Source organism: Phyllostomus discolor, chromosome 3 (assembly GCF_004126475.2).
Source record: "Phyllostomus discolor isolate MPI-MPIP mPhyDis1 chromosome 3, mPhyDis1.pri.v3, whole genome shotgun sequence".
NCBI classification, from domain to species: Eukaryota; Metazoa; Chordata; class Mammalia; order Chiroptera; family Phyllostomidae; genus Phyllostomus; species Phyllostomus discolor.
In genome coordinates, this window is record NC_040905.2 from 88,530,019 (window position 1) to 88,555,605 (window position 25,587).

General features: G+C 36.4%; 1 protein-coding gene across 4 annotated transcripts in view; it reads right to left on the reverse strand.

Annotated features, from left to right (window-relative positions):
- Positions 1 to 25,587, reverse strand: part of FBN2 (fibrillin 2) — a 257,503-nt gene that overhangs the window by 166,995 nt on the left and 64,921 nt on the right. For all 4 annotated transcript variants that reach the window (XM_036020716.1, XM_036020718.1, XM_036020715.1 and 1 more), the window contains exon 6: positions 10,170 to 10,367. In XM_036020716.1, coding sequence (XP_035876609.1) covers positions 10,170 to 10,367 — 198 coding nt within the window. The remainder of the gene's footprint in view (positions 1 to 10,169; positions 10,368 to 25,587) is intronic.

Below are 25,587 nucleotides of genomic sequence, written 5' to 3' on the forward strand. Positions count from 1 at the left end.
ACTAGCTGAGCCACGCCAGTCAGGGCTCCACCCAGCTTTTGCAGAATACACATTATTTTCAACAGCACATGGAATATTTACCAAGACAGACTATATTCTGAGGCCATGTAAAAACATTCAACATAAAAGGATTAAAATCATCCAAACTATGTTCTCTAAACACAACAAAGTTAAACTAGAAATTAATAATAGAAAACATCTGGGATATCCCTAAATATTTGGAATTTAAACAATACACTTTGAAATGATCCATGAGTAGAAGAAGAAATCACATGAAAAATTAAAACACATTTTGAATTAAATGAAAATGAGAGCACAAGGTATCAAAATTTATGGGATGCAGATAAAGTGGTGTGTGGAGGTGCATATGTAGCATTAAAATGCTTATTTTACAAAAAGAAAAAGATATAAAATTGGTGATCTAAGTTTTTATATTAAGAAATTTTAAAAAGAGCAAATTAAACCTAAAGTAAACAGAAGCAAAAAAATAACAATGATGAAACAGAGCAGCTGTCAAACAATAAAAATAATAAGTACAAAACCAGCCTCTCTATAAATAAGTAAAAATGACAGATCTCTGCCAAGACTGACCAACAAAAAGAAGACACAGAAGGAATGAATGATCAATATCAGGAATAAGAGTAGGTGCATCACTACGAATTCTGTAGAGATCAAGGATCAAAGGAAATAGTATTAACAACTAATTGTATTGCACTAAATTCATCCATTAAGACAAATGTACAAATTCCTTAAAAGACAGAAAAATTAAGACTCACTCAAGAACAAATATATAATATGAATAGAAGTATGTCTATTGAAGTAATTGAACTCATATTTTAAAATCTGCACAAAGAAAACTTCAGGCCTAGAGGGCTCTTCCGCTAAACTCCTTCAAACACTGAAGAAGAAACAACGGCTGTCGTATACAACCCCTTACAGAAGAGGGGGCACTGCCTTACTCATTTTCTGGAGCTAACATCACTCCGACACCAAAGCCAGACAAACATTATGAGAAAAGAAACAATAGAATAATTTCTTTTTGGAATAGACACACAAAAATGCTTAGCAATTCTAGCTAAGCATTTATAAAAAAGTTATATATAAGCAATATATAAAAAGTTAATATATCATGACCAAGTGGGGTTGTCCCAGGAATTCAAGGTTATTTCAACATTGAAACATCAATCAATTTAATTCATTATAGTAACAGATTAATGAAAACATAATTATCTCGTAGATATGAAAAAAGCTAGTGGCAGAATTCAACACTCATTCATCATTTTTAAAATCTCAGGAAACAAGGAATAAAAGGAAACTTCCTCAACTTGATAAGGAGCATGTACAAAAAAACTACAGCTAACATACTATCAGGAATTGGGAAATGTCTGTTGATTTAGAATTTTTGAATCTGTCATTTTATATCTATTTAAATGTGCCTTAATTTCTCTCCATGTAAAGGATAATAATCTTTAATTCACTGTATTGTCATGGTAAACACTATATAAAAATAAATATAATATATAATTATATGCAAATTTACAGTATTCAAATTAGCAGGCTAAAATAACACATTTATTACTATATATTTAATTACCAAATAGCATATACACATTGTAATAAAGGTTAATGATACAAAAAGTAGAAAATTAAAGAGATAACCATTGAAATAAGTTAGCTGTTCTCTCACTCTTACAAGTTCAGAGTGGTGGTCTGTTTAACACAAGTAAGATCACGCTCTATGTGTTGTTCTGCATCTTGGTTTTTCTAATTAAGAAAAGATCTTGTGGATACATCTCTATGTCAGTATTACTGATTTACCCTATTATTTTTTGAAAAGTCCGTAAGTTTAGTGTATGTTAGTGTATAAAAGAGAATTGAAGCCTATGAAAGCTTAGCATCCTTATTATTTCTTCCTTGCTTTAGCTATTTGTCTATAAAACTAAGTACAACAGTTCAAAATATTTTTATACTAAAATTACAGTAGATGTCGCTTTAAAAACTTTTTTACTGAATTTATTGGGGTGACATTGGTTAATAAAAGTATATAGGTTTCAGGTGTACATCATCTGTATATTATATTGTGCATTCACCACTGCAAGTCAACTTTCCTTCCATCACCATTTATCCCTCCTATACCCTCCACCCGGGTAACCCTGAGTAGGTGACAACCTAAACAATCACAGTGGAACTCTTACACAGGTGCCTTTCCTTGATTAGTACTAGCTGCTCACAGAAAATGCCTCCCAATACATCAGCCAGAAAGAGGGCTCTTATCATCCAGTTTTCCAATCATGTTGATTGAACACAATTACTATGACACATTTCTGTACTACCATGTAAAAAGGGTCTTAACTGAAACCCATAACAAAAGGGCCAAAAAAAGTGACAAAACTTTATATAGATCTAAAATATCAACCATAATCTAATCTTGGCAACTTTACATTGTTATTTTTATTTCATGTGCTCTCTCAGACCACAGAAACAGTCTTATTAAAGGATATCTGATCCAAACGAAAAGCAACTCGAATAAAATATATGACAAGAAGTTTTTGTGCCGAACAGTTTAATTCAGAACATTCAAACCGCATTATTTTTAAAATGTACTACATTTCCACTCTCATTACAATGTGGTAAAAACATCCCTAGAAACCTCTTTTCCTGGCAGATAAATCAGAGAAAGAATATCATGGTATAAGCTGAAAAACGACGCCAAGCCTATAAATCCCTTAATACTATTCATAAAATTTTTTGACTCCACATTTAGTAGATTCAGTAACTTTTCAAAGAAAAGAGCAAACCAACTTTACAGGGTTTATTTGTAATTGCCTAAAAAGTATTTTCCTAGAAAAAAAATTAAAACCTTTATTTTTGAAGTATCCTAGACTACACAGCTATGCAAAATTAATTCTTTTAGGTAAATCAAGTTAATCATTAAAAAAGGAAATTTTAAAGCAATCTTGTAGAAATAATCAACTTGACCTAGAGGCATATACAAGCGCTCTCTATAAAACTAAAGAAAAGCAAGCCTCAAACCCTTAAACTGTGTAAGAGTTTCTACATCTTCAAAATGCTAACATAAGCAACTACTAATATCTGATTAGTTTTCCACTGCCCAGATTCCTATACAGCTGTGTTTCCATTTACCCCTTCAATGCAGGCAAACATTATTATTTCTTTACGTGTTGAATCACTTCAAATTACATGTAAGAATTTTATGCAATAAAATTTAATCTTTTGAAATTTAAACCTTATATAATCACTTCAGTCAACGTCTATATGGTTATAAATAATATAACAAAGCAATAATAATTCTAGTTCATGAACTCATTTGTTCTCTAATTTCTCCAAATAAACTTGCTAATAATACCAAACTGATTTTATTATATAAATTAGTATTAGATGGTATATTATTTTTAGTTCACATTAAAATATGAACAAATTTGTGCAATGGTACACACATATAAAAATGGTTCATTTAATTTATATCTGTGGGAACTAAGGACCAATTGCTATTACTACATATAATAGTGAATGGTTTTGAACTTTGCCTGTCACCAAATTAGGTTCACTTTTAAAATGGTAAGTTCTTATATTTACACTCCAGATATTTCATACATAGTACTTGTATTTCTATAAAAATAAATGTTAGCCATATTGGTCCCACTTTTAAAGTATAAGTTCTTATTTCCATTCTCTATGGATATTTACACATGGTACTTGCTTTTCCCTAAAAGGAATTCCAGTCTTTAAGTACAGCAATGGAAGGATAGATCTCATTCTGAAATATGAGAAATACAGGTTATCTTAGCAACCATTTATATGGTTTGATTCAGCCAGAACACCTATTCATGTATTCACAGAATTCAAATGAACCGACGAGCATCCCAACAAGCAAATATGGGTAAGTTATTACCCATAGGACTCTGCACTGGTAATAAAAGGAAGACAGCACAGTTCTTTCTCCATCTTATCTCAACAAATGTCACTTATCTGTGTTGTCAAATCCGGAAACCTAGGAGATAAACTCCATTTCTCTTGTCTCACTTATCTAACGTCATTCCATCAGTAACAAGTGCTTACTTCCCAAATACATCTCAAATCTTCCCGCTGCCTCTATTCTGGTCTTAACCTCCATCATATACCACCAGTACTATTGCAGGAACCTTTCTTTGCTCTCACTCTGAACCCTTTCATTAATACTCTACAGAGAAACGAAAGTAATTTCATTTAAATATAAATCAAATCAAGTATAGATTATTACCTCAGTAGTGTGTAGCCATGGCCACAATGTTTTTTACTCTATGTGTTGCTCTATAGAAGCTTGAGAGGAATTGGGATATTGAATTTAAAAAAATTGCTTATTCTTTCTTATGCCACAGGATTCTCTCTACCTATTCTTTTTATTGAAGTTTTGTCCCTTTCAATCTACAGATTGAAGCCTTTATCTATTTTAGAAAATTTTTCTATTTTATCTGCAAGCATTTTTTCAGTTCCTTTCACCCGCTTTCTCTAGTCTGACTTCATTATGTATCAGCTTCTTTATAATCATTCTTTATTGTTATCTGACATTCATTGATTTCCTTAGGTTTAACCAGTCATCAATTCTTTTCAGTTTTATGTATGTTTGTATTTTTAAATGTATATGAGGTCTGTCCAGAAGGTATCTAGCCATATAATATGAAAAATAGACACATTTACTGAAGAAGATACAAGATACAAGAAACATTATATATAGGACAGTGATGCCTTAGTCCCCTTCAATGTAGGCACCTTGGGACTTCACACAGTTCTCCATCTCTGTCAGCTGCCTCTTCATATTTTCCTGAATCTCACTGATGGTTTGAAATCTCCTCCCTTTCAACAGTGATTTTAGCCTTGGGAAAAGCCAGAAGTTGTAGGGCACCAAATCTGGGCTGTAGAGGGGCTGAGTCACCTGGGTGATTTAATGTTTTATCAAAAAAATGTGCACAAGATATATGGCATGAGCAGGTGCATTGTTGTGATGAAGCTGCCAATCACAACCCATAGCCAAGCCTTCCGAATCATCCAAATGGTTTCCTTGGAGGAATGTTGAGGCTTAATGCAAATCTGATGAAGATCTGTGGCTCTCCTCGATCATTTTGAATGCAATGGCTGCACAATACACATGCTCACTCAACGGCACCTACTACCCACACTGATTAATACAGTGAAGGCGTCATTTTTCATGCATGCACATTCTAGTCCACTCTTCTTGGCTGCCAGGTTACATTGATGTCACAAAAACCATTCTCATTATATTAACAATGGCTGGACTTTTCCCAGACAGACCTCATACCTGCATTATTTGCCTTCTACCAGGTAAAGATCTGAATCATTTTTCAATTTCTTTCTTGAGTATTATCAATTCATTTTTATGTCTGATTGTTTTTACTGAACTCATAACTCTCCTTTGACTTACTTTTTATAAAAGGACCATAATTGTTTTTCATATCCTTAAGAGAGAAATATATGAATTTGGTATTTACTTGGGATTTTTCTTTAAAGCATATTCATTGGCTCTTTCTTTACGCTCTTCCTTCTTTTTTTTCAGGTTTTTTTTTTTTATGTAGGCCTTTCCTCTTTATTACTCTTTAAATGGTGCCATTTGCTGCTGAAGCAACAAAGGGGATAGCCAAGAGGAAATGAATTGGTTTGAAAATTTTTCTAGGGAATACTAATTGAAAGGGTTTCTCACCAAATTCCCACATTTCCACCCCCAGTATAAATTTTCAACTTTCCAATAGTGACGTGGCTCCCACCTTCCCCCTTCCAGACACTGACTCTTGGAGTTGCTCACTGGTGGCTCTTATGTCCTCTTTCACCCATCCTCTCCTTTACCTCAGTGAGTGTGTCAGCGAGTGGATACTAGACATGGCTTGCCTCCAAAATTTCTCTTTCTACTATCCCTTCTTTACTCTGAGGGTCTGCAGTAGAGCTATCTCTTAGAAGGACAGTCTCTTCATCTTCAATAGAAAACCCACAGCCGCTGAATAGCATTTCAGGATGCTGATACTCAAAGTAAATGCTTTGAAGATGCTCCTTGTCCCAGCGACTTACCAGCAACTGTATGTGTTCAGCACTACTTGTAATGGGGGGTTGTAGAACTTTATTTTAGAATGTCTTGTTTCCTGTTATTCATTTCCCTGTTAGTTTTTGTCAAGTTAAAAGAAGGGGGATATTCTATTTTAAATGAGAGTTTCTATAATCAAGTCTATTTTAAAATTTTTGTACTGTATTAGAACAGCCTGTATTCATACAATATGAATTAAAGTTGAACTTCGTAATGATCTGGTTAACTTAGTCAATGTAGACAGCCAAGATAAACTTATCTTTTATAATTTACACTAATCAAATGAACCAAATCTCTTTTTCTTTAGTGTTATATATAAGGCCCATAAATAACTTTCTACTCGGGGCATCTTCCTCTCAGACTACAGCTGAGAAATTAGCCTTGCCTACCTGGTTTCAGCTGAGATTTAATGCCTACATTTTTCATGAGCAGTCCAAGTGAAGGAATTCAATGTTTCTGTACCCTAATCCCATTGGAAAAGAACACACACCAGCATTTGTTTTGCAGGGAGTACTTTAGGGCTTGTACTGCTATTTCTTTGTTTAAGCCCTTGTCGTGTGTCCTGACCAGGGCCTGGCTCAGGCTCTGTCCCTGAGTTCCACACCTCTCGTGTTGTCTGGAACAGAGTGCAGCCTCATCATCAGCCTGTTCCTGTTGTCCACGATAAAGCAAAAGATAGAACTTAATGAGCAACTTTCTCCTGCCATTTTCATTTGAAAGTTTAATTCCTAAAAATCAAATAACCAATTAATAATCATGAAAGTTTTATTTTAATATAGTTTTAAAAATGTAAACGCATAGTTCATTTGAAAATCTAAAAGAACCTAAGTCTAGTGATAATCTTGAATAAAATACTTCCTAATTAGAGTAGATTCATTAAAAGAGAAGAAATTACTTGTAAGAAAATAATACAACATAGGCATGTGGCAAGTTATGACATTTTTAAATTTGTAAATATTCTTGGAAATGGCCTAATGCCAATTTTTATTTAGTATTTTGTAAAATACTATTTATTTATTTATTTTTAGAGAGAGAGGAAGGGAAAGAGAAAGAGAGGGAGAGGCCCACAACCCAGGCTTGTGCCCTGACTGGGAATTGAACCGGCAACTCTTTGGTTCGCAAGCCTGCACTCAATTTACTGAGCCACACCAGCCAGGGCCTAGTGCCAATTTTTAAAGCTTTAAGTCACTTATTTTATGACAGTTTAAATTTTAAGAGCTATGTTAGTTAACTTTGGTTCTTTTACTGTATAATAAGATGCAAGAAAAGAGGAGATTAAATGTGGATTCAATATGGAAGGAGTCAAGAATTGTTATGCCTGACCTTACAGCACCTAGCAGTCCACCTTTCTGACACTGCTTATTTTAGGCCAGAAAGTCATTATAGCAATAGTTATATTCATTACTTTCCTTGTAGCTTAATTTTTGAAAAATATCATCTTAATTTTCTGTCATCCTTCATTTTCCAGTTATTCTGTTTATCACATGATCGTGTTAAGAGGGATTAGGTCCCTCTTAAGCCACAGACAAGGTAATTTTCTATTTGCATCAGCTGTGTGATGACATTATGTTCAGAACTTCAGAATGTCCTCCCTTCATTAATATGAACCATGTTTTAGAACCAATATTAAGGTATTTATAATTATCATCTACACAGCTGAAATTTATTTTTAACTCTATAAAATACTCATTATTCTATTAAGAGATCACTATTACAAAGAAAAGTATGACATGCACATATGTTTTATTATGTTATTTTTTTGCATGCCCTATATCTTCCAAGTTAATTTGGCAGCAGTATTTGGGAGAGTCTAGGAATTTAAAGGGAAAAAAGTCACAGTAAGATGTAGCCTTAAAATAGCCTGACTGAGGATTAGTATTGAATTGAGAACTTTCTGACTATGCCACAATTTTGAAATAAAGCAGAACTTTCTACGCTTGCTTTTCCAGACATTTTAACCACATGGCAAATTTCATTTTGCTCCTGTTGCTCTATTAATCCATTAGATGTTTTTAGGCAAATGAAGCCCAAAACTTATCTTTCCTGCATAAACATAAATAAATAAGCCTTCAGACATTACTAATCCTGAAGAACATTCAGGAAGTTTTAGATCAGCTCATTTTTAATAACTGTGTTCAGAAAACCACAGCTCTCTGACAAAATACCAAGGTAAAAAAGCATAAGTGCAAATACAGAAGATGACGAAAGTCAACAATTTGGGATGTTAGGTTGAAGTTAAGGGCATTTCTGAACCTGAAATATCTCTATGAAAAGTGGTTTTAGAAGTATTTTAATTGTAATCCCATTTATTAATTCAAAAGATATTTACTGAGCATCAACTGTATGTTAGGCACTGTTGTAGATGACTCAGAGACATTAAGGAATAAAACAGATTTCTGCCCTAATGAAGCTTACATTCTAGCTGGAAGAGAATAAAAATAACAATGATAATAAATAAGTATATCAGAAGGTGAAAAATGCTATAGAATAACAAAAAGTGTTAGTCTAGGAAATCCAGTCAGTATCAATCTAGTAAATCTACACAGTACTTCATCTTTAATAGTAATCTATGTAAATTATATGGTAATCTATATACTAATCTAGGAAATCTATGCATAGTGAATACCATATAGTTTATAGTATAGCTTATTTTCTATAGGAAAAATTGCTGTTTTATCAGGAACTATATATATAATCAGACTGGTAGCAGTATCAAATTGAGGCTATACACAAGCTCCTCGAACTACAATTCTCATTTGAGTTTTAAGACACAGGACAGACTTTTGTAATGTGCCATGTATGTGGGCTGAGTAGATAACATCTCTGCCTCCGACATGGGCTGCTGACATCAATTTGAAAAACTTCAGATGTAACTTTGTATATGGTTTAATTATAACAAATATATCTAACTCCCCACATCTTAAATATGAGTAATGCCATTTCTTTGAATAATACAAAAGTACTTTTCTCTTTTCCTGTGATCTTACTGCTTTTTCAAAATGTATTTATTTTTATTGTTGTTCAACTACAATTGTCTCCATTTTTACCTCACCACAGCCCTCCCATCCCTGCCTCCCACCCTCCAACCTACCCCCTTTGACTTTGTCCATGTGTCCTTTATACATGCTCCTTGATAGCCCTTCCCCTATTATCCACGACAGATCCCAGAGAAGCCAGCGGGAGCCCTGGGGAGAGTTTTCTTACTGGTTTTTGAAAGTTCATTGCAAGAGCTGTTTCTAAGCTCTAAAAATAGGTTTAATACATGTGATTTCAGAAAAGTAGCCAAAAAAAAAAAAGGTAAGAATTGTGGTGGCTGAAAATTAAAGTACTTATCCAGTAAATATGTAACAATTTTTGGCTCCTTGGCTTGGAGTTTACTGTTGCAGTATCCTCAGGGCCCCAATCTAGCCCTGATATATAAGACATATATATAATAGAATATATGTGTGTGTGTGTGTATATACACACACACACACACACACACACACACACATATTTATAGGTTGGGAAGGTTTCCTGAAGACACCAACTGGAATATAAGTTCTAGTACACCAAATGTAACCAACTAGAATATAAGTTCTGAAATAACTATAATCATGGAAGTTCAATTTTGTTTCTAAAGACACTATTAATAACAATACCAGGTGCCTCTCTTTTCCATGTTGCCTGGACTCAGGCTCTCATACCTTGACTGAGATTAGAAAAAATGGACAAAATGTTTTTCCTGGGTGTTAAGATGTCTACGGTTTGAGGGGCCTTGGGAGGGAGCATGTAGTGCCAAGTGGATGAAGACATAGAGTGGTTTGTCTTCTGATTGTAATAAATATTTTAAACTCTTTATTAATTTTCCCTAATTTCTCATATTATCTCTCATTTACCCATTTATGTCAACAGTTGAAAATAATTATTTATTCGGTGGCCAAGAGATAAGCTATCTCTAGTCAGGTTTGCTCATGAAGCCCCTCTTGGAAATGGTACATGGCTAAAGGTCACCAGCCATAGTGGCGGGTCCTCCTAGTGCAGTGAAAGGCGATCTGATGCATGGGCGACTCTATACACAGGCAGACAGCTAACTCACCTTGGCAAGCTCCCGTGCGGATGTTGGGAATGAAGCCCCGCCGGCAGGGCTGAGGCTGGGCGGGACACATCTCACAGGGGTGGCCCCAGGCCCGTCCAATGGTCGCACAGCACAGAGTCTTCGTGCAGACAATGCCTGTCAGCTGCCCTTGGCACATCTGGTTGTTGACCTGCGTGAAACATGGGCCTGTCCTGTAGTCTGGAATGTGAAAGGAGACAAAAAGACGGGTTTCATCATGACACCAGTCTTACACCAATACCTCCAAGTCCCTAACACAGAGGCTATTTCTTTTGACTAAAGTGTCTAAAGACAAGAGGCCAGAAAGTTTCATTTTAAAAATTCATCATTTTTCAGTCATGACACTTCAGTGTAGTCTACACTAGACATTGTAAATGGGTGGCTCAGGGGCTGTGTCTGGGACACAGATGTGTTTTCTTGGCCCGCATAATGTTCTAAAAGAATTTAAATTAGTAGCCAACATTTTTAAATTGGGAAATTTCACATGAAATTTTCATTTCTGGCTTTTCTTGAAAATCTGGAAGCTCTGGCCCTGCTGGGCCTGCTGTGCTCCCTGGCAGTGATGGAGCGAAGGGCTCCTTCCCTGTGACACCGCTGCCCCAGCCACGCCCAGAGCTCCTCACTCATTCACATTTCCCACGTACACCTGCTTTAATGACTTCTCTGCCTAGCAAAGACTCTCTTATTAGGTAGGTAAGAGTTCAAAAAAAAATCAAAACAGAATCAGTAAAGATGTATCTTTCCATATAACAAAGATAGAGTCTGGCAGGAGTAACCCCTGCTTGGGTGTGGTTGGTAGGGTAATAATATGGGTGTAATAATTTATGCTTCTAATTTGCACATTTCAGCTACAATGTCATATGGTGTGCTTGAGTGTGATATTGTTATGTTACAGAATTACATGCTTATGATTTTGTGATTAAAAAGGGGCATTATTCGTGCCAGACCCTGTATTTGGCCAGTCTAATTTATTTATAAACATTTAGTTCTAACAACTTGATTTTTGTTTCCATGTCAGTCTGTTTACTTCTATGTGTAGCTCAGCTGTCTAGAAAGACAGTACTAATAAGGCTCATAGTCACAGATTCTTTCCATGTAAGTTAATATTATATGATCTCCATTCTCTAGAAGATGACTGTGCCATTGCTCAGTTCTGTCATCGATGATGATAAAAACTTTAGCAAATATATGTCACCTATGATCTGTAGGCAGCCTGTTCTAGGAATGTTAAGGACAGTCTATTTAGACCCCTGCATCTCACAGTGTGGTCCATGAACCAACAACATCATGCGTCACTTAGGAGCTGCTTAGAAATGCAGACCCAAATCCCACTCCAGAACCACTGCATTTTAACAAGATATTCAGGAGATCCATATGCATCTTAAAGTTTAAGAAGAACTAATCTAGACTATGGGCAACTTGAAAGCTAGGCATTCCTACTCTATTCCTCTTTTTGCTATAATTACTTCAATGAACCTATTAGATGATCAATATATATTCATCTAAGCAGAACTGAATCATTAAATAGTTTTTGAGTATTGCTGCTGCTGTTTTCAGAAACACAGTAAATCAGAGGTCAGCTCCTGAAAACTGACTAATTAAATGATTCACATTTGTTATAAAAACAGTAACAGAAATATATGGGAAAATTTTTCCCTTTCACAGAAATTGTATGCATGCAGTTTATTAACTCTTGGAAATGTACTGAAATACACGATAATCAAGATTTCCTGATAAGTTCCAACAAAAATGACATAATTCCATTTGAAGGGAAAAGCCAGAATAAGTTTATTTGAGATTTCTGTGAGAGAAAAATAATCTCACATTCAAAGAAGGGTCTTAAGAGTCAACAATGTTGATAAGATTTTTATGAAAGATCATTATTGGCAAACATCAAACTTGGATGTAATTTGACATTCAAAATCCTAAGCCAGAAAGACTTAGATATATAAATCTTATAGAGTGACAAAAACATAACTTAGAACCACATAAAACTTCTATGTTTAATGAAGAGTCTTTTTCACATGGAGGAAAGGAACAATTTAAAAGTTCAATATAAAGAAACAAAATCTAAAATAGGTAACTTCTTTACCAAGCTGTTTTAACATTCTGTTACTCTACAGCTGAACTTCAACAAAAACAGTTCATTTTAATCCCTTGCATAAGAACAACAGATGTGCTGGCTACAAACCACGTTTCTGAAAAAGACAATCTTTGTAGTATATGTGTAGATGTGTCAACCTTGTAAATAAGCATGCTTCCCACACCACAAAAAGCCAGGTCATGCATACTTCAAACCTACTCTATTTTCCTCCAGACAACACATTATTTTGCCATTTCAAATAAATAGTAGATTCACAATAAAGTAAATTAAGTTCTGAAGAAGTTGAGGAGGAGCCGATTTTTCACAAAAAACAGATTCATGCATTCATACCTATGTTGACATTCTGTAGTTTTAGGATTCCCAGAGAGAAGCCTACATAGCCTCTCACGTAATCCTATCCTTAAATAAATCAACTTGTCAGGAAATTCATTCTTTCTAACTATAACATCTTAAAATTATGCCATTTTAGTCTGGCCTCTTCAGAGAAGAGGTATATCTGGTCAAGGAGAGCTGTTTGTCCTCAGCAAATGAACTTTCATGTTGAAGACTCTGATAAAGTCAACCTCAGACTCCCCTTCCGGGGATCGGAGTTTATAATATTCCTTCTAGCTTTTGCTAAAATTTCCTTCCAACTGATTACTTTAAAACTTTAAACTTGTAATGGTACCTACTTATCCAAGAATTACTAACATGTATATAAACAAATATTAGATATTGAAAAGATTTAAATATCCTAATCAATTTAAACATTCTGTTTCAAAATTTACACTATTTTGATTATGGCCAATGAGTCCTTAAAGACCTTAATTAAATGTTATTGGCTATGCATTCTCTTCATCAAGATTTCATCATGGGTCAAATATTGTATACCATCCTAATCATACATAGTCAAGGACATACTTGCAGTGTGTTAGCAAAGTATAAAAGGAGAGAACTCCTTATTACTTGGTTAGCTGGACAGTGTGTTGGAAAGAGATATTTTCTTCATTGTTATATGACTAAGAAAAGTTTGTTGAAAATTAGCTTGTGAAACATAAATACTGCTATTTTGATATTCTGGTATCTAAGTGCAGTGTAGCATGTTAACTTTTCATTATATATAACAAATATATATTTCATTTTTATTCACATTAAGCAAATGGTGCAATTAACAAACTCATCAAAGTTGGGGCATCCTGCTTCTTTTCATTTCAAATAATTTAAGGTGCAACTTATATGTCATACATTCACCTCTCTTGAATGTAAAATTCAATAGTTTTTAGTAAATTTATTGAATTGCACAACCTTCACCACAATCCAATTTTGGTTTTTGTTTTATTTTGGTTTTGGCTTCTCAGCAGACATTTATCTTTTTTTCATTTTTTAATTATAATTGACATACAATATTATGTCAGTTTTAGGTATGCAAGAAAGTGATTCCACATTTCTGTACCTTACAAAGTGATCACCATGATAAGTCTAGTAGCCACCTGTCACCATACATAGTTATTATGATGTTATTGACCATGTTCCCTATGCTGTGCATTATAACTCCTTGACTTAATTTGTAACTGGAAGTGTGTACTTCTTAGTCCCTACCACAACCCAATTTTGGAACATTTGCATCAGCCCAGAAAGATTCCTGGTGCCGATTTCCAGCCTCAGGCATCAACTAATCTACTTTCTGTCAATATAAAATTACCTTTCCTGGACAATTTATATAAATGGAAACATATAATATGTTGCCTTTTTCAGCTGACTTCTTTGTCTTAGAAAATGTTCTTGAGGATCACCCATGCTATGGCACAGGTCAGTACTTCAAATCCTTTTTACTGCTAAATAGTATTCCACTGTACGGTATATTGAGTTCAAGATGCTAACTGTCTTCCTTAATGTCAACCTCAGGAAATTTTAGAAGTACAGAATATTTGAGAACAAAGCAATTAATATTTTTGTTTTAATAGATCTGTGCAAAAATGATGTACCTTTGATATTTAACAGTTGTTGATTCATTCCATTAGACTGCCTTATAAGCACAATTTAAAATAAATTTATTTATTCAGGGTTGTGATTTTTAAGTTGAATGTGACTATACTCATATACAAAATTAGATCACGTAAATGAACCTCGGGTTTTATAAATTTACATTTGTAATTTTGAGTATTTATACATTTAGTTTTTAATTAGCTTTATGAATTACTTGAGTACTTGAAGAGATTTTTAAGTTGTACAATTGACGATATTAGATGTATCTGACATATAAGAGGTCTGTCCAGAAAGTATCCAGCCATGTGCTATGAAAAATAGAGACATTTATTGAAGAAGATACAAGATACAAGAAACACTGTACATAGGACAATGATGCCTCAGTCCCCTTCACAGCAGGCATCGTGGGACCTCACAAAGTCCTTCCAGTTGCCATTAGCTGCCCCATCCTATTTTCCTGAATCTCATCCATGGTCTGAAATCTCTTCCCTTTCAAAGGTGATTTTAGTTTTGGGAAAAGTCAGAAGTTGCAGGGTGCCAAATATGGGCTGTAGGAGGCCTGAGTCATCTGGGTGATTTGATGTTCTTCCAAAAACCTCTGCATGAGATATGATGCATGAACAGGTGTACTATTATGATGAGGCTGCCATGATGAGGCTGCCAATCACAGTTGATCATAGCTGCAGCCTTCAGAATCATCTGACCAGTTTCTGTAGGAGAATGTTCAAGCTTAATGCAAAACTTGATGCAGATTTGTTGCTCTACTTGCTCATTTTGAATGCAATGGTCACACAGTACACATGCTCACTCAACTGCATCTGTCACCCCCACTAACTAGTACAGTGAAGTCATCATTGTTCACACATGTGCATTCCAGTCCACTCTCCTTGGCTGCCAGGTTACATCGATGTCACCCAAACCATTCTTGTTATATTGACAATGGCTAGACTTTTTCCAGACAGATCTCATATAAGCAGTTTAAGCTCTGGTTGGGTGGTTCAGTAGGTTGGAACATCATCCCATACACCAACAGATTATGAGTTCAATCCTGGTTCAGGGCACATACCTGGGTTGTTATTTGGATCCCTAGTCGGGGTGTGTACAGGAGACAACTAATTGATGTTTCTCTCTCTCTATCGCCCCCCCTTCCTTGCTCCTGCCTCCCTTCCTTCCTCTCTGTCTCTCTCTAAAATCAATAAATATGTCCTTGGGTGAGGATTAAATAAATAAATACATAAATAAAGCAGCTTAAAAGGTATGGAGGTGTGTCATTAATAAGTATGAAAATGGAATCAAATAGTACTTAAAGTGACTACTAAAATCTGCTAGATTTATTAATATATTAGTAACATTTATAAGTTGAATTTAAAAGCTCAAGGAATATACCCTAAACAATTGAAAGGAAGGACTTGAATAAATATCTGTACACCCATGTTCATAACTGTATTATTCACAACTCAAATGTTCACTGATGGATAAATTCATCAACAAAATAGACAGAATGGAATATTCAGCAGCCTTAAAAAGGAAGAAAATTCTGACACGTTACAACATGAATGAACCTTAAGGACATCATTGAGTGAAATAAACCAGTTACACAAGGAAAAATGTTCTCATTCCACTTATGTCAGATACCTAAAGCAGTCAACTTCACAGAGACGTAATAGTGTGGTGGCCACCAGGAGCTGGAGGTAAGGGTGAGTAGGGGTAGTGTTAAAAGGATATACAATTTCAGAGACTTCTGGCCAAGATGGAGGCATGGGATGACATACTGTCCCTCCTGGCACAACCAAAATAAGGACAATGACAATTTAGAAACAAAATAACAACCAGAACTGACAGAAAATTGAACTGTATGGAAGTCTGACAACCAAGGAGTAAAACAGGCACATTCATCCAGACCAGTAGGAGGGGTGGAGTTGGACGGCTGGATGGAGAGGGGTTGCAAAACAAAAAGCGGTGGCACTGGGCATGCAAGGTTCCCCAGGCACACAAGATGGCAGCGGGTGGACCCTGGGTGTGCAGGCAGCGGCTGGAAAACCCCAGGCATGGGGTTTGTGAAGTGAGGCACAGTGCACAAGGTAGCTGGCTGACCAAGAGGGTCCCACATTCATGAGCAGATAAACCAGGCAAAACTGGGGAGCATAACCCAGGGTCCCAGGGCCAGGAAATAAAGCCTTAAAACACCAATTGAAAACACTTGTGGGGGTTGAGGTGCAGAGAGAGACTCCCAGCCTCACAGGAGAGTTCGTTGGAGAGACCCAGAGGGTCCTGGAACATACACAGGCCCACCCACACGGGAATCAGCACCAGAAGGGCCCAGTTTGCTTGGGGGAAGTGAGAGGGGACTGGGATCCAACAGAGAGCAAAGTAAGCGCTATTGTTCCCTCTCAGACCCTTCCCCCACATACAGCATCACAACCCAGTGAACTGCATTGCCCCGCCCTGGTGAACACCTAAGGCTCTGCCCCTCATACATAACAGGAGTGATGAGACAAAAAAAAATGGCCCAAACAGAAGAACAGATCAAAGCTCCAGAGCAAATACAACTAAGCAACCAAGAGATAGCCAACCTATCAGATGCACAGGTTCAAAGCACTGGTGGTCAGGATGCTCACAGAATTGGTTGAATTTGGTCGCAAATTAGATGAAAAAATGAAGGCTACGCTAAGAGAAATAAAGGAAAATGTACAGGGAACTAATAGTGATGGGAAGGAAACTGGGACTCAGATCAATGGAGTGGATCAGAAGGAAGAAACAACCAAACAGAAAAGAATGAAGGGATAAGAATTCAGAAAAATGAGGAGAGGCTTAGGAACCTTCAGGACATCTTTAAATGTTCCAACATCCAAATTACAGGGTGCCAGAAGGGGAAGAGGAAAAGCAACAAGTGGAAAAGTTATTTGAACAAATAATAAAGGAGAATTTCCCCAATCTGGCAAAGGAAATAGACTTCCAGGAAGTCCTGAAAGCTCAGAGAGTCCCAAAGAAGCTGGACCCAAGGAGGAACACACCAAGGCATATCCTCATTATGTTACCCAAGATTAAAAATAAGGAGAGAATCCTAGTAGCAGCAAGAGATAAGGAGACAGTTACCTGCAAAGGAGTTCCCACCAGACTGTCAGCTGATTTCCCAAAAGAGACCTTACAGGCAAGAAAGGGCTGGAAAGAAGTATTCCAAGTCATGAAAGGCAAGGACGTACATCCTAGATTGCTCTATCCAGCAAAACTTTCATTTGGAATGGAAGGGCAGATAAAGTGCTTCTCAGATAAGGTCAAGTTAAAGGAGTCATCATTACGAAGCCCTTATTATATGAAATGTTAAAGGGACTTATCTAAGAAAAAGAAGATAAAAAACATATATAGTAAAATGACAGCAAACTCACAATTACTAACAACCACACCTAAAACAAAAACAAAAACAAAAACAAAGCAAACAACTAGAACAGGAACAGAACCACAGAAATGGAGATCACATGGAGGGATAGCAACAGGGGAGTGGGAGGAGGAGAGGGGGGGGAAAGGTACAGAGAATAAGTAGCATAGATGGTAGGTAGAAAATAGACAGGGGGAGGGCAAGAGTAGTATGGGAAATGTAGAAGCTAAAGAATTTATGACCCGTGGACAAGAACTAAAGGGGGGGAATGTGGGTGGGAGAGGTTGTGCAGGGTAGAGGGGGATGAAGGGGGGAAATGAGACAACTCTAATAGCATAATCAATAAAATATATTTTTTACAAAAGGGTATACAGTTTCAGTTTTGCGCTATGAAAAAAATTCTGTGAGTGAATGGTGGTGATGGTAGCACAACAATGTGAATATCTTAAACGCCACTTAAGTGTACCCTTAAATTTGGTTAAGATGGTAAATTTTATATTATATGTAGTGCAAAATTAAAAATACATTTTGTAAAAGCTCAAATAATAACCAGGGTTTCGGAATTCTATCCACATAAAGCAAACCTGAACTTTTACCACCAAAATAAACTTTGAGTCTTTTCCATATACAAAGTTGCCATCGAGGACACAGAAGTACCTCACAGCAACCCTGACCACTGGACTTGTGATGGGTATCTGTGCTGTTAAGGATCATGAGTGCTCACAATGCTGTGTTGGTTATCCTTAAGCATATCTACTGAGTACCTACTTCAGCTCTCCATAAGGTAAATTCTTAGCACTGGAATTGCTGGGTCAAGCATCCACTCTGAAAAATATTCACACACAAGTTCAGAACTGATCTCTGAATAGGTGGTACCAATTTACACTCTCAAGAGTAGTATAGGAGAGAGGCTGTTTCCTTGCACCCTCCCTAATGTTGGGTAGAGGCAAATGGTTTGATTTTTGTTCACTAAATGGGTGAAAAATGGTATCTCACTATTGTTCTTGAATTATGACAACTCATTGTCCCTATTTTTGACAATCAAGAGAAGAAAATTAAATATGTGGCAGGCGCTTTACGCAAACCCTTTCTATAAGCTATCTGTTTTTATTCTGAAGTCCCAAAAGTATTTTTCTGTTTTACAAATAAAAAAAATCAGAAGTCATATGTGGAGAATCAAAGAGCTAGAAAAAAGTGAAGCAGAGATTTGGATTGCAGATCCGCCTCCCTCAGTGCACTAAGCCTGCTGCACTCATTAAACCCGACACCAATCATCTGCAGTCTTAGTTTTTGGTAGCTATGCCTTCCCTAACAGACCAAGCACTTTACCATTTTAATGAATATTGTCACAACCCCACAAGTGCCTCCTGCCACCCTCAGTTTTAATCTCCTAACTCCCAATCTACAAGTGCAGTCTTGCTTCGCATCTGGTTTCTCCCAAAAATGAGTCGCCATCTAGCATGCTATATCAGGGAGAAATTCTCTCTGTAAATTGAGACCCTTGGTACATGAATGACCTTTGCTTCTGCAAATAGATGAGCAATTACTTTAATTACCACAGTTGCACTGCATTTTGTTCCTGACATAATACCATTATTTAAGATTCCAGTAGAACATGGACTCAGTAAAGAAGGACCTCTCTCACCATTTTCTAGTTTTTCAAAGCACAAAGCTACTACAGACATCAAAGAGCTCTTGAAGAATGCAGAGGCGGGAATGATAATTAGATGCTGGTTAATGATGCAAACAAAATTACTATCTTTGATGTCACGATTCACATAGATGAAGGCCATCAAAGATGTGGTCCCAAATTCATGGACTGACTATGAACTAAAAGTGCATTCTCCCAAGAGCAAAACCAATTAATTTACTTTAAGGGCAATAAACAAGGTTGAAAATTAAAAACTAATAAGATTATTTAGAAGGATATCACTTCTGGAGACAAAAATATTTTGTCATGAGTTAATAAGGGGGTCAGAGACACAAATGATTAACACAAAAGATGGATATGATTTGACACAAGTCAAACTGACAAAGTACCAAATTTTATATGTAAAAAAACCCTACAGTATAGTTAAGAAGGCCTCAATAATTCCAGGAAAAAATGACATGTGCTCACAAAATATTTCTTCATTATCAATAAACTCAGTAACAGAATCAATGAAAACCTGTGCTTGAACAGATCTTATATTTCCCTTGATCCAAATACAATGAGGTCATAAGACTGGATTGTAATGGCAGTGAATAAAATATTAGGCATGTGAGTTGACAAAGCCTTTCTATAATAATATGGATTCAATGTACTATTTTCTTATTGAAATTTCTGCCTAAGTTAACTCATCCTGAGCCTAAAGCAGCCCTAAGCATATTATTGAGTTAATCAAGCCAATAAATCACACTCTTCCCAGAAAACCTGATGGGAAATCAAAGGCCCTCCCTCTGCAGTACTGTCCTGACATCCAGCTTCTAGTACAACATCTGACTAGAGGTGCTGGGGTTTCCCATGAGGAAATGGGCAAGTGCCACGTAACTCATTGTTGAGGTTTTAATTTTTTAAGAGGTTTAGGGTAATGCTGAAAAGCAAGAAAGACCACAGGTCACATGCCTTTCTAAAAGGACATAGGCAGCATCTATCAGTGAATCCATTTGCTTGCAAAGAGGGGGCCCTGCCTCTGTGACTTGCTGCACGAAGTGTGGTCAACAGATCCCGCCACCACTATGGTCCAACATGGGTGGTGGTCTACACTGGAGAGGTAAAGTATTCCTGGCTCTCTGGTTGGAGCCTTGTTCCTGTTCTCACACGTTAGCCCTAGGAGAGGCTCAAGCGCAAAGAGATCCTCCTGAGACCTCAGTAGAAATGTCACAGTACTACAGCACTAGCTCAGTAAAATAAAAACAGTCACACCTTACACAGCCTGTAAGCTTGTAAGTGCTGCAGAAACAAATGTAGCCTGACTGGCAATGGTATTGAGGGGATTTGCTTCACAAATAGATGAATACAAAATGAAAGACTAAAGTTTGTCTTTGGTTCAGGAAAGTAAACCCTTTCAATATTCATACTCAACAGAAGAACAGAAAAATGAATGGCCACTGCTTCAAGCTATACCAGTTGTCCAGAAGATTGGGTGGAAGAAAGAGCTTACAACAGAGCAAAATTTCTAAAAAATTAATATCATAATAAAGATAAGAAAACAGGGAACAGATCAGAATGTGAGTGATATAAATTCCAAAATAAGATTTTAAAAATAAATAATAGTAAAAAATATCTATGTTTAAATAGCAAGTAGCTTTACATCTTCTGGTTAAGTGACTCCTGGTGTCTTGGATAGCAATAATGAGGAAAAAAAAAAGACAAAAAAAAAAAAAAAAAACCTCCTGAAATCTCTGAGCCCTAAAAGAAAACAAAAAACATTTCATTTCCAGAAAGAACAGACCAACTACAAAGAAGATTAAATAGCCTAGCATTAGTCTTCTCATTTGCAGTATGGAGAGTTAAAATTTAGTAAAACAACATATACAGGTCATTAAGTCTTGAGAAAGGATTCTGGAAACAAAAGAACTATATGATAAGATAACAGCTTGACATAATGATGTCAGGAATTCGGTGGTGGGGAGATATTTGCCTTAAAAAGGACTTAGAAATAAATTATTCCTAAAATCTCAGATTGGGACTGGGAGATATGAACAAGTGTTATAAAATGTCTCTTGGATTGAAAGAAACCGGTATTATTTAATTTCAATAGTACCTAAAACTTGTAAGAGAGAAATAGAGACAGATTTCAATATTACAGTGCGAGACAGGAAGGTAATCACTAGTTTAATAAAGAACATAACAGAATTTCTTAATTAAGGAAGAAAGGCAGTGGACGTACAGAAGTGAAACATGCTTGATTAGCTAAAATGGTAACAAAGGTGAAAAGAGGAAAACCACAAAATACAGTGGCATATACACTGAGAAAAATGGTGGGAATAAGTCAAATACACTGAAATCACAATATATGAATGTGCTTAATTTTTTTAAACAAATTAGTCATTGTAGATCCGGTTAAAATAACAAAATTCAGCTCCATTCTGCTTTAAGGAAAACCATCAAAATGAAATGATAAAAAAAGAGTGGTAGGGAGAAAATGCAGACAACTGTAATTGAACAACAGTAAAGTAATAAAAAAAAGAGTGATACTAGGACAACAAAAATCAGGAAATGAATGAAGCAGGATATAAATAAAATGAAGCAGAAGTAGCAATAATCAATATCAGGTAGAGTAGAAGTCAAGGACAAGAAGGATTAACTGAGTCAGACAATATTACATCAATATATGGTTAAAAATTACAACTCAGGCCCTGGCTGGTGTGACTCAGTGGACTGAGTGTTAGCCTGTGAATGAAAGTGTCGCTGGTTCAATTCCCAGCCAGGGCACATGCCTGGGTTGCGGGCCAGGTCCCCAGTAGGGAGCACATGAGAGGCAACCACACATTGATGTTTCTCTCCATCTCTTTCTCCCTCCCTTCCCCTCTCTGTAAAAATAAATATAATTTTAAAAAATTACAACTCAGTAAGAGGATATAAGATTCATGGCTAAAACTATAGCAAAATACCAAGAACAAAAACTACAAAGAGAACTTAAAGTTATAACACAGATCTCTTCAAATTTTATTTTCAAAAAATAAATAAGAACCTCACAATCAAAAAGCTTAGCAGGTGGATTTACAGTTTTGTAAATATATTACCATATAAACGAAGAAGTGTGATATTCTTCTTTTATTCCATGAAACATTTATTAAGACAATAAAATACTCACAAACACACCATATTTCAATGAGATTTAACAGATCCCTGGGGATAGCTACTGAAAATTTTATCTCACACAGTACAAAAGTCTGAAACTTTCCAAAGTATTTTGCATAAAAAGGTTTTAAGTAATGAAGCTAATGATATTCACCATAAAAGAATAGCTTTGTAAAATTCAAGCTAAATTAGTTGATCCCTTTAAAAAGGATCACAACCCTCTGGAGAAATTTGAGCAGTTAAAAAATTTCACACCAATGTGGTATGTTATAATCTATAGCTGTGCTGTCCAAAACAGTAGCCATTAGCCACATGTGGCTTTCTAAATTTAAGCTTTACATTTAAATTAAATAAAACATTCAGTTTCCCAGTCCCACTAGCCACAAGTCAAGTGCTTAAGAGCCACGTGTGGTTGGTGGCTACTGTACTGGCAGCACAAAGAACATTTCCATCATCTGAGGAAGTTCTGTGGATGCTCTGGGGTAGCTTACAGGGTTTGGTATTGAGGCACTAGTTCTTTAAGAGTTTATGTTTGAAACTATAAATCATTCCTATCTTTTTTTACTGCCAACCATGAACTCTGTGCAGTGCACTATACCCATGATTTAAGGTTATCTGTACAATAACCTTATTAGGTTGGCACAAATAGAATTCCTTTACAGACAATTAGAGTAGGCATAGATAGATTAAATAAAATTGTCCAAAGTCACATAGACGGTGCTTAACAGAGCCAAAATCTAAATGACAAATGCATCTGACACCAAAGACCAAGCAGCACTGATCATCGTGTGAGTGTTTGTAGGTGTATGGGGGGGATCCCGTGCTTGATCAATGGTTCCTGCACTGCATTAAATGCTCTTTTCTGTATACATTTATTCCTTCCCTGGTTTTAAGGCTGTAACCCCCCTTTTAGACTAATAAATGAAGCCTGGCTCATTAAATGCTTCACTGGCCACTTTGATATGCCTCCAAAGAGAGCCACCATGTCTCAGACAGCTACATGTCTGCCTGGATTTAGAATTCCCACTCCTTTAGTGCACAAGGGCTTCTCAGCTACAGAAATGCTCTCTCAGCAGGCACCCCGTGGCATCGAAGTCAACCCACTTCAAATCATTTCAGCAGCTTAGCTTCTGTTCTCTGAGTAGGTAGGCAATGAACAAGTATCACTTTAACAGCGGGAGAGGTTGCAGTGCTTGGGGTGGTTTACAGATGATGCTGGCCAAGTGTCCAAGAAGACACAATATCTACAGAAGGTGAAACTTAGTGCTGAGTAAACTTTCAATCTAGTCTGCAGTGTTAGGTAGGTGCTAGGCTTTACTGCCAGCTTCCAAAAAGGATCCAGGTCATTCCAGATGAGATACACAAGAGCATTTTGATAGCTGTAAAGTATCATTTAAATTTTAACTATTTTCAATAACAACTTTTAGAGATGGAACATCCTTGGAGAGACTATTTGATCTGATCATGTGATTAACAGATGAGGAAATAAAGTCGAGAAAGTTTCAACAACTGGCACCAAGTCAAATAGATTTGATGTAATAGCCCAGGCCCCTGACTCCTTCTCCTGCAGGCATTAACAGAAAAAGGTAATTAGAAGCTTAGAACTGATGGAATCTGGGGCATTAAGGGCTTCCCATGACAAAATACACCTGCTGAGCTGAGATTCAGAAATAGGGTCTAACTTAGTATTTCCCAAAACATGGTCAATGGAACACTGGTTCCACAGATTGGGAGGAGCATCATGTGAAAAAAATCACATGGTCAGATACAGGGGTGGGCAAGAGATTTACAGTTGTAAGCACACAAAACATAGAATTCTTGTATTATTTATTAATTATTGTATTATTTATTTGCATATTACAACTATAAACCTGCATGGCCCACCCCTGTGCATGTTCAAGTTGAACAAAGACAGAATTTGTGTGACAGAACTTCAGAAGCCTTTAATGTACTGATGTGCATTATTAACTGCCAAGAGAGGCTATAGTAGGCGGTGTTCAAATTCACTTGCTCGTAAAATATTTTTATCTAACAGCATTCCTCAGGACTAGTGTGGGATAAAATGCACTATGGCGAACACTTATCTAACTTTATCAGCAGATGAGTCCCTTGTAGTATCCTCAAACATCCCTGCCTGAAAAAGATTTAATAAAGTCTCTTTGGTGGAACTGGCTCTCCTCCAGATGACATCACTACTACCATAAATATCACGGGGAACTTTAGAGACTTGTGACATGACTGCAGCTCTCAACTGTTCTTAGCAGTTGCTACACCACTGCCTCATCTGCTCACAGTATGGAAAATAGCTATAAATGATCGTAGGTCAGAGGTTTTTCTGTGCTTCTTTGCACTGTTCTGCTATATACCAAGGATCCCATCTATTCTTGTAGGGCTAAGGTCTCGTGTCCCATAACTGGTGATAGAAAGCACATGGTCCCATATTCCTGTATAGGTTTCTATCAGCAATGCAAGGCAGAGAAAATAGTGACATGCATAGGGATAAAGATAAGTAATATCACTACTATAAATACATTACATAGTTTTACTTTTCTGATCACCATGACACAGGTACTACTATGATGCTCATTTTGGAGATGAGGAAACTGAGTTACAGTGAAGTTTAACTTGTGCAATGAAACAAAGACAATAATTAGCTAAACCAGGGGAAAAAACATGTGATAAAGACTCACACATTTAGCTTTCTTGAATTTCTCTTTAAAGCTACCACCAATGGTAAGCTGAGGCATCTATATTATACATGGAATGGACAGTTCTGGACTCCCAGCCTGGCTTCACAAACTACTCGCCTATAGTCTTGAATAAGTTACTTTGACTCAATTATCCTATTTGTAAAATGATATGAGAAATTTACTATGGTTTATGATGTGGTTGTATGCATGCCATGAGATAAAAACTTCAAGTGCTTAGCAAAGTGCTTAGCTTTCCATGAACACTCAGCACCTGCTAGCTGCTCTTACTATGGTGGCTATTAACAAACATTTTACAGCACTCTCCTGTGCTTTATTTCATTATGGCCATTACTTAGACATTGCAAGGTGGAGGATGAGGGAGGCAGAAAAGCCTACATAAACCTCACTAGGACTTTATTCCTCATAATTATATATATGGATACAATTTTCTTGGAAGTGATAGCTGGAAGAAACCACTT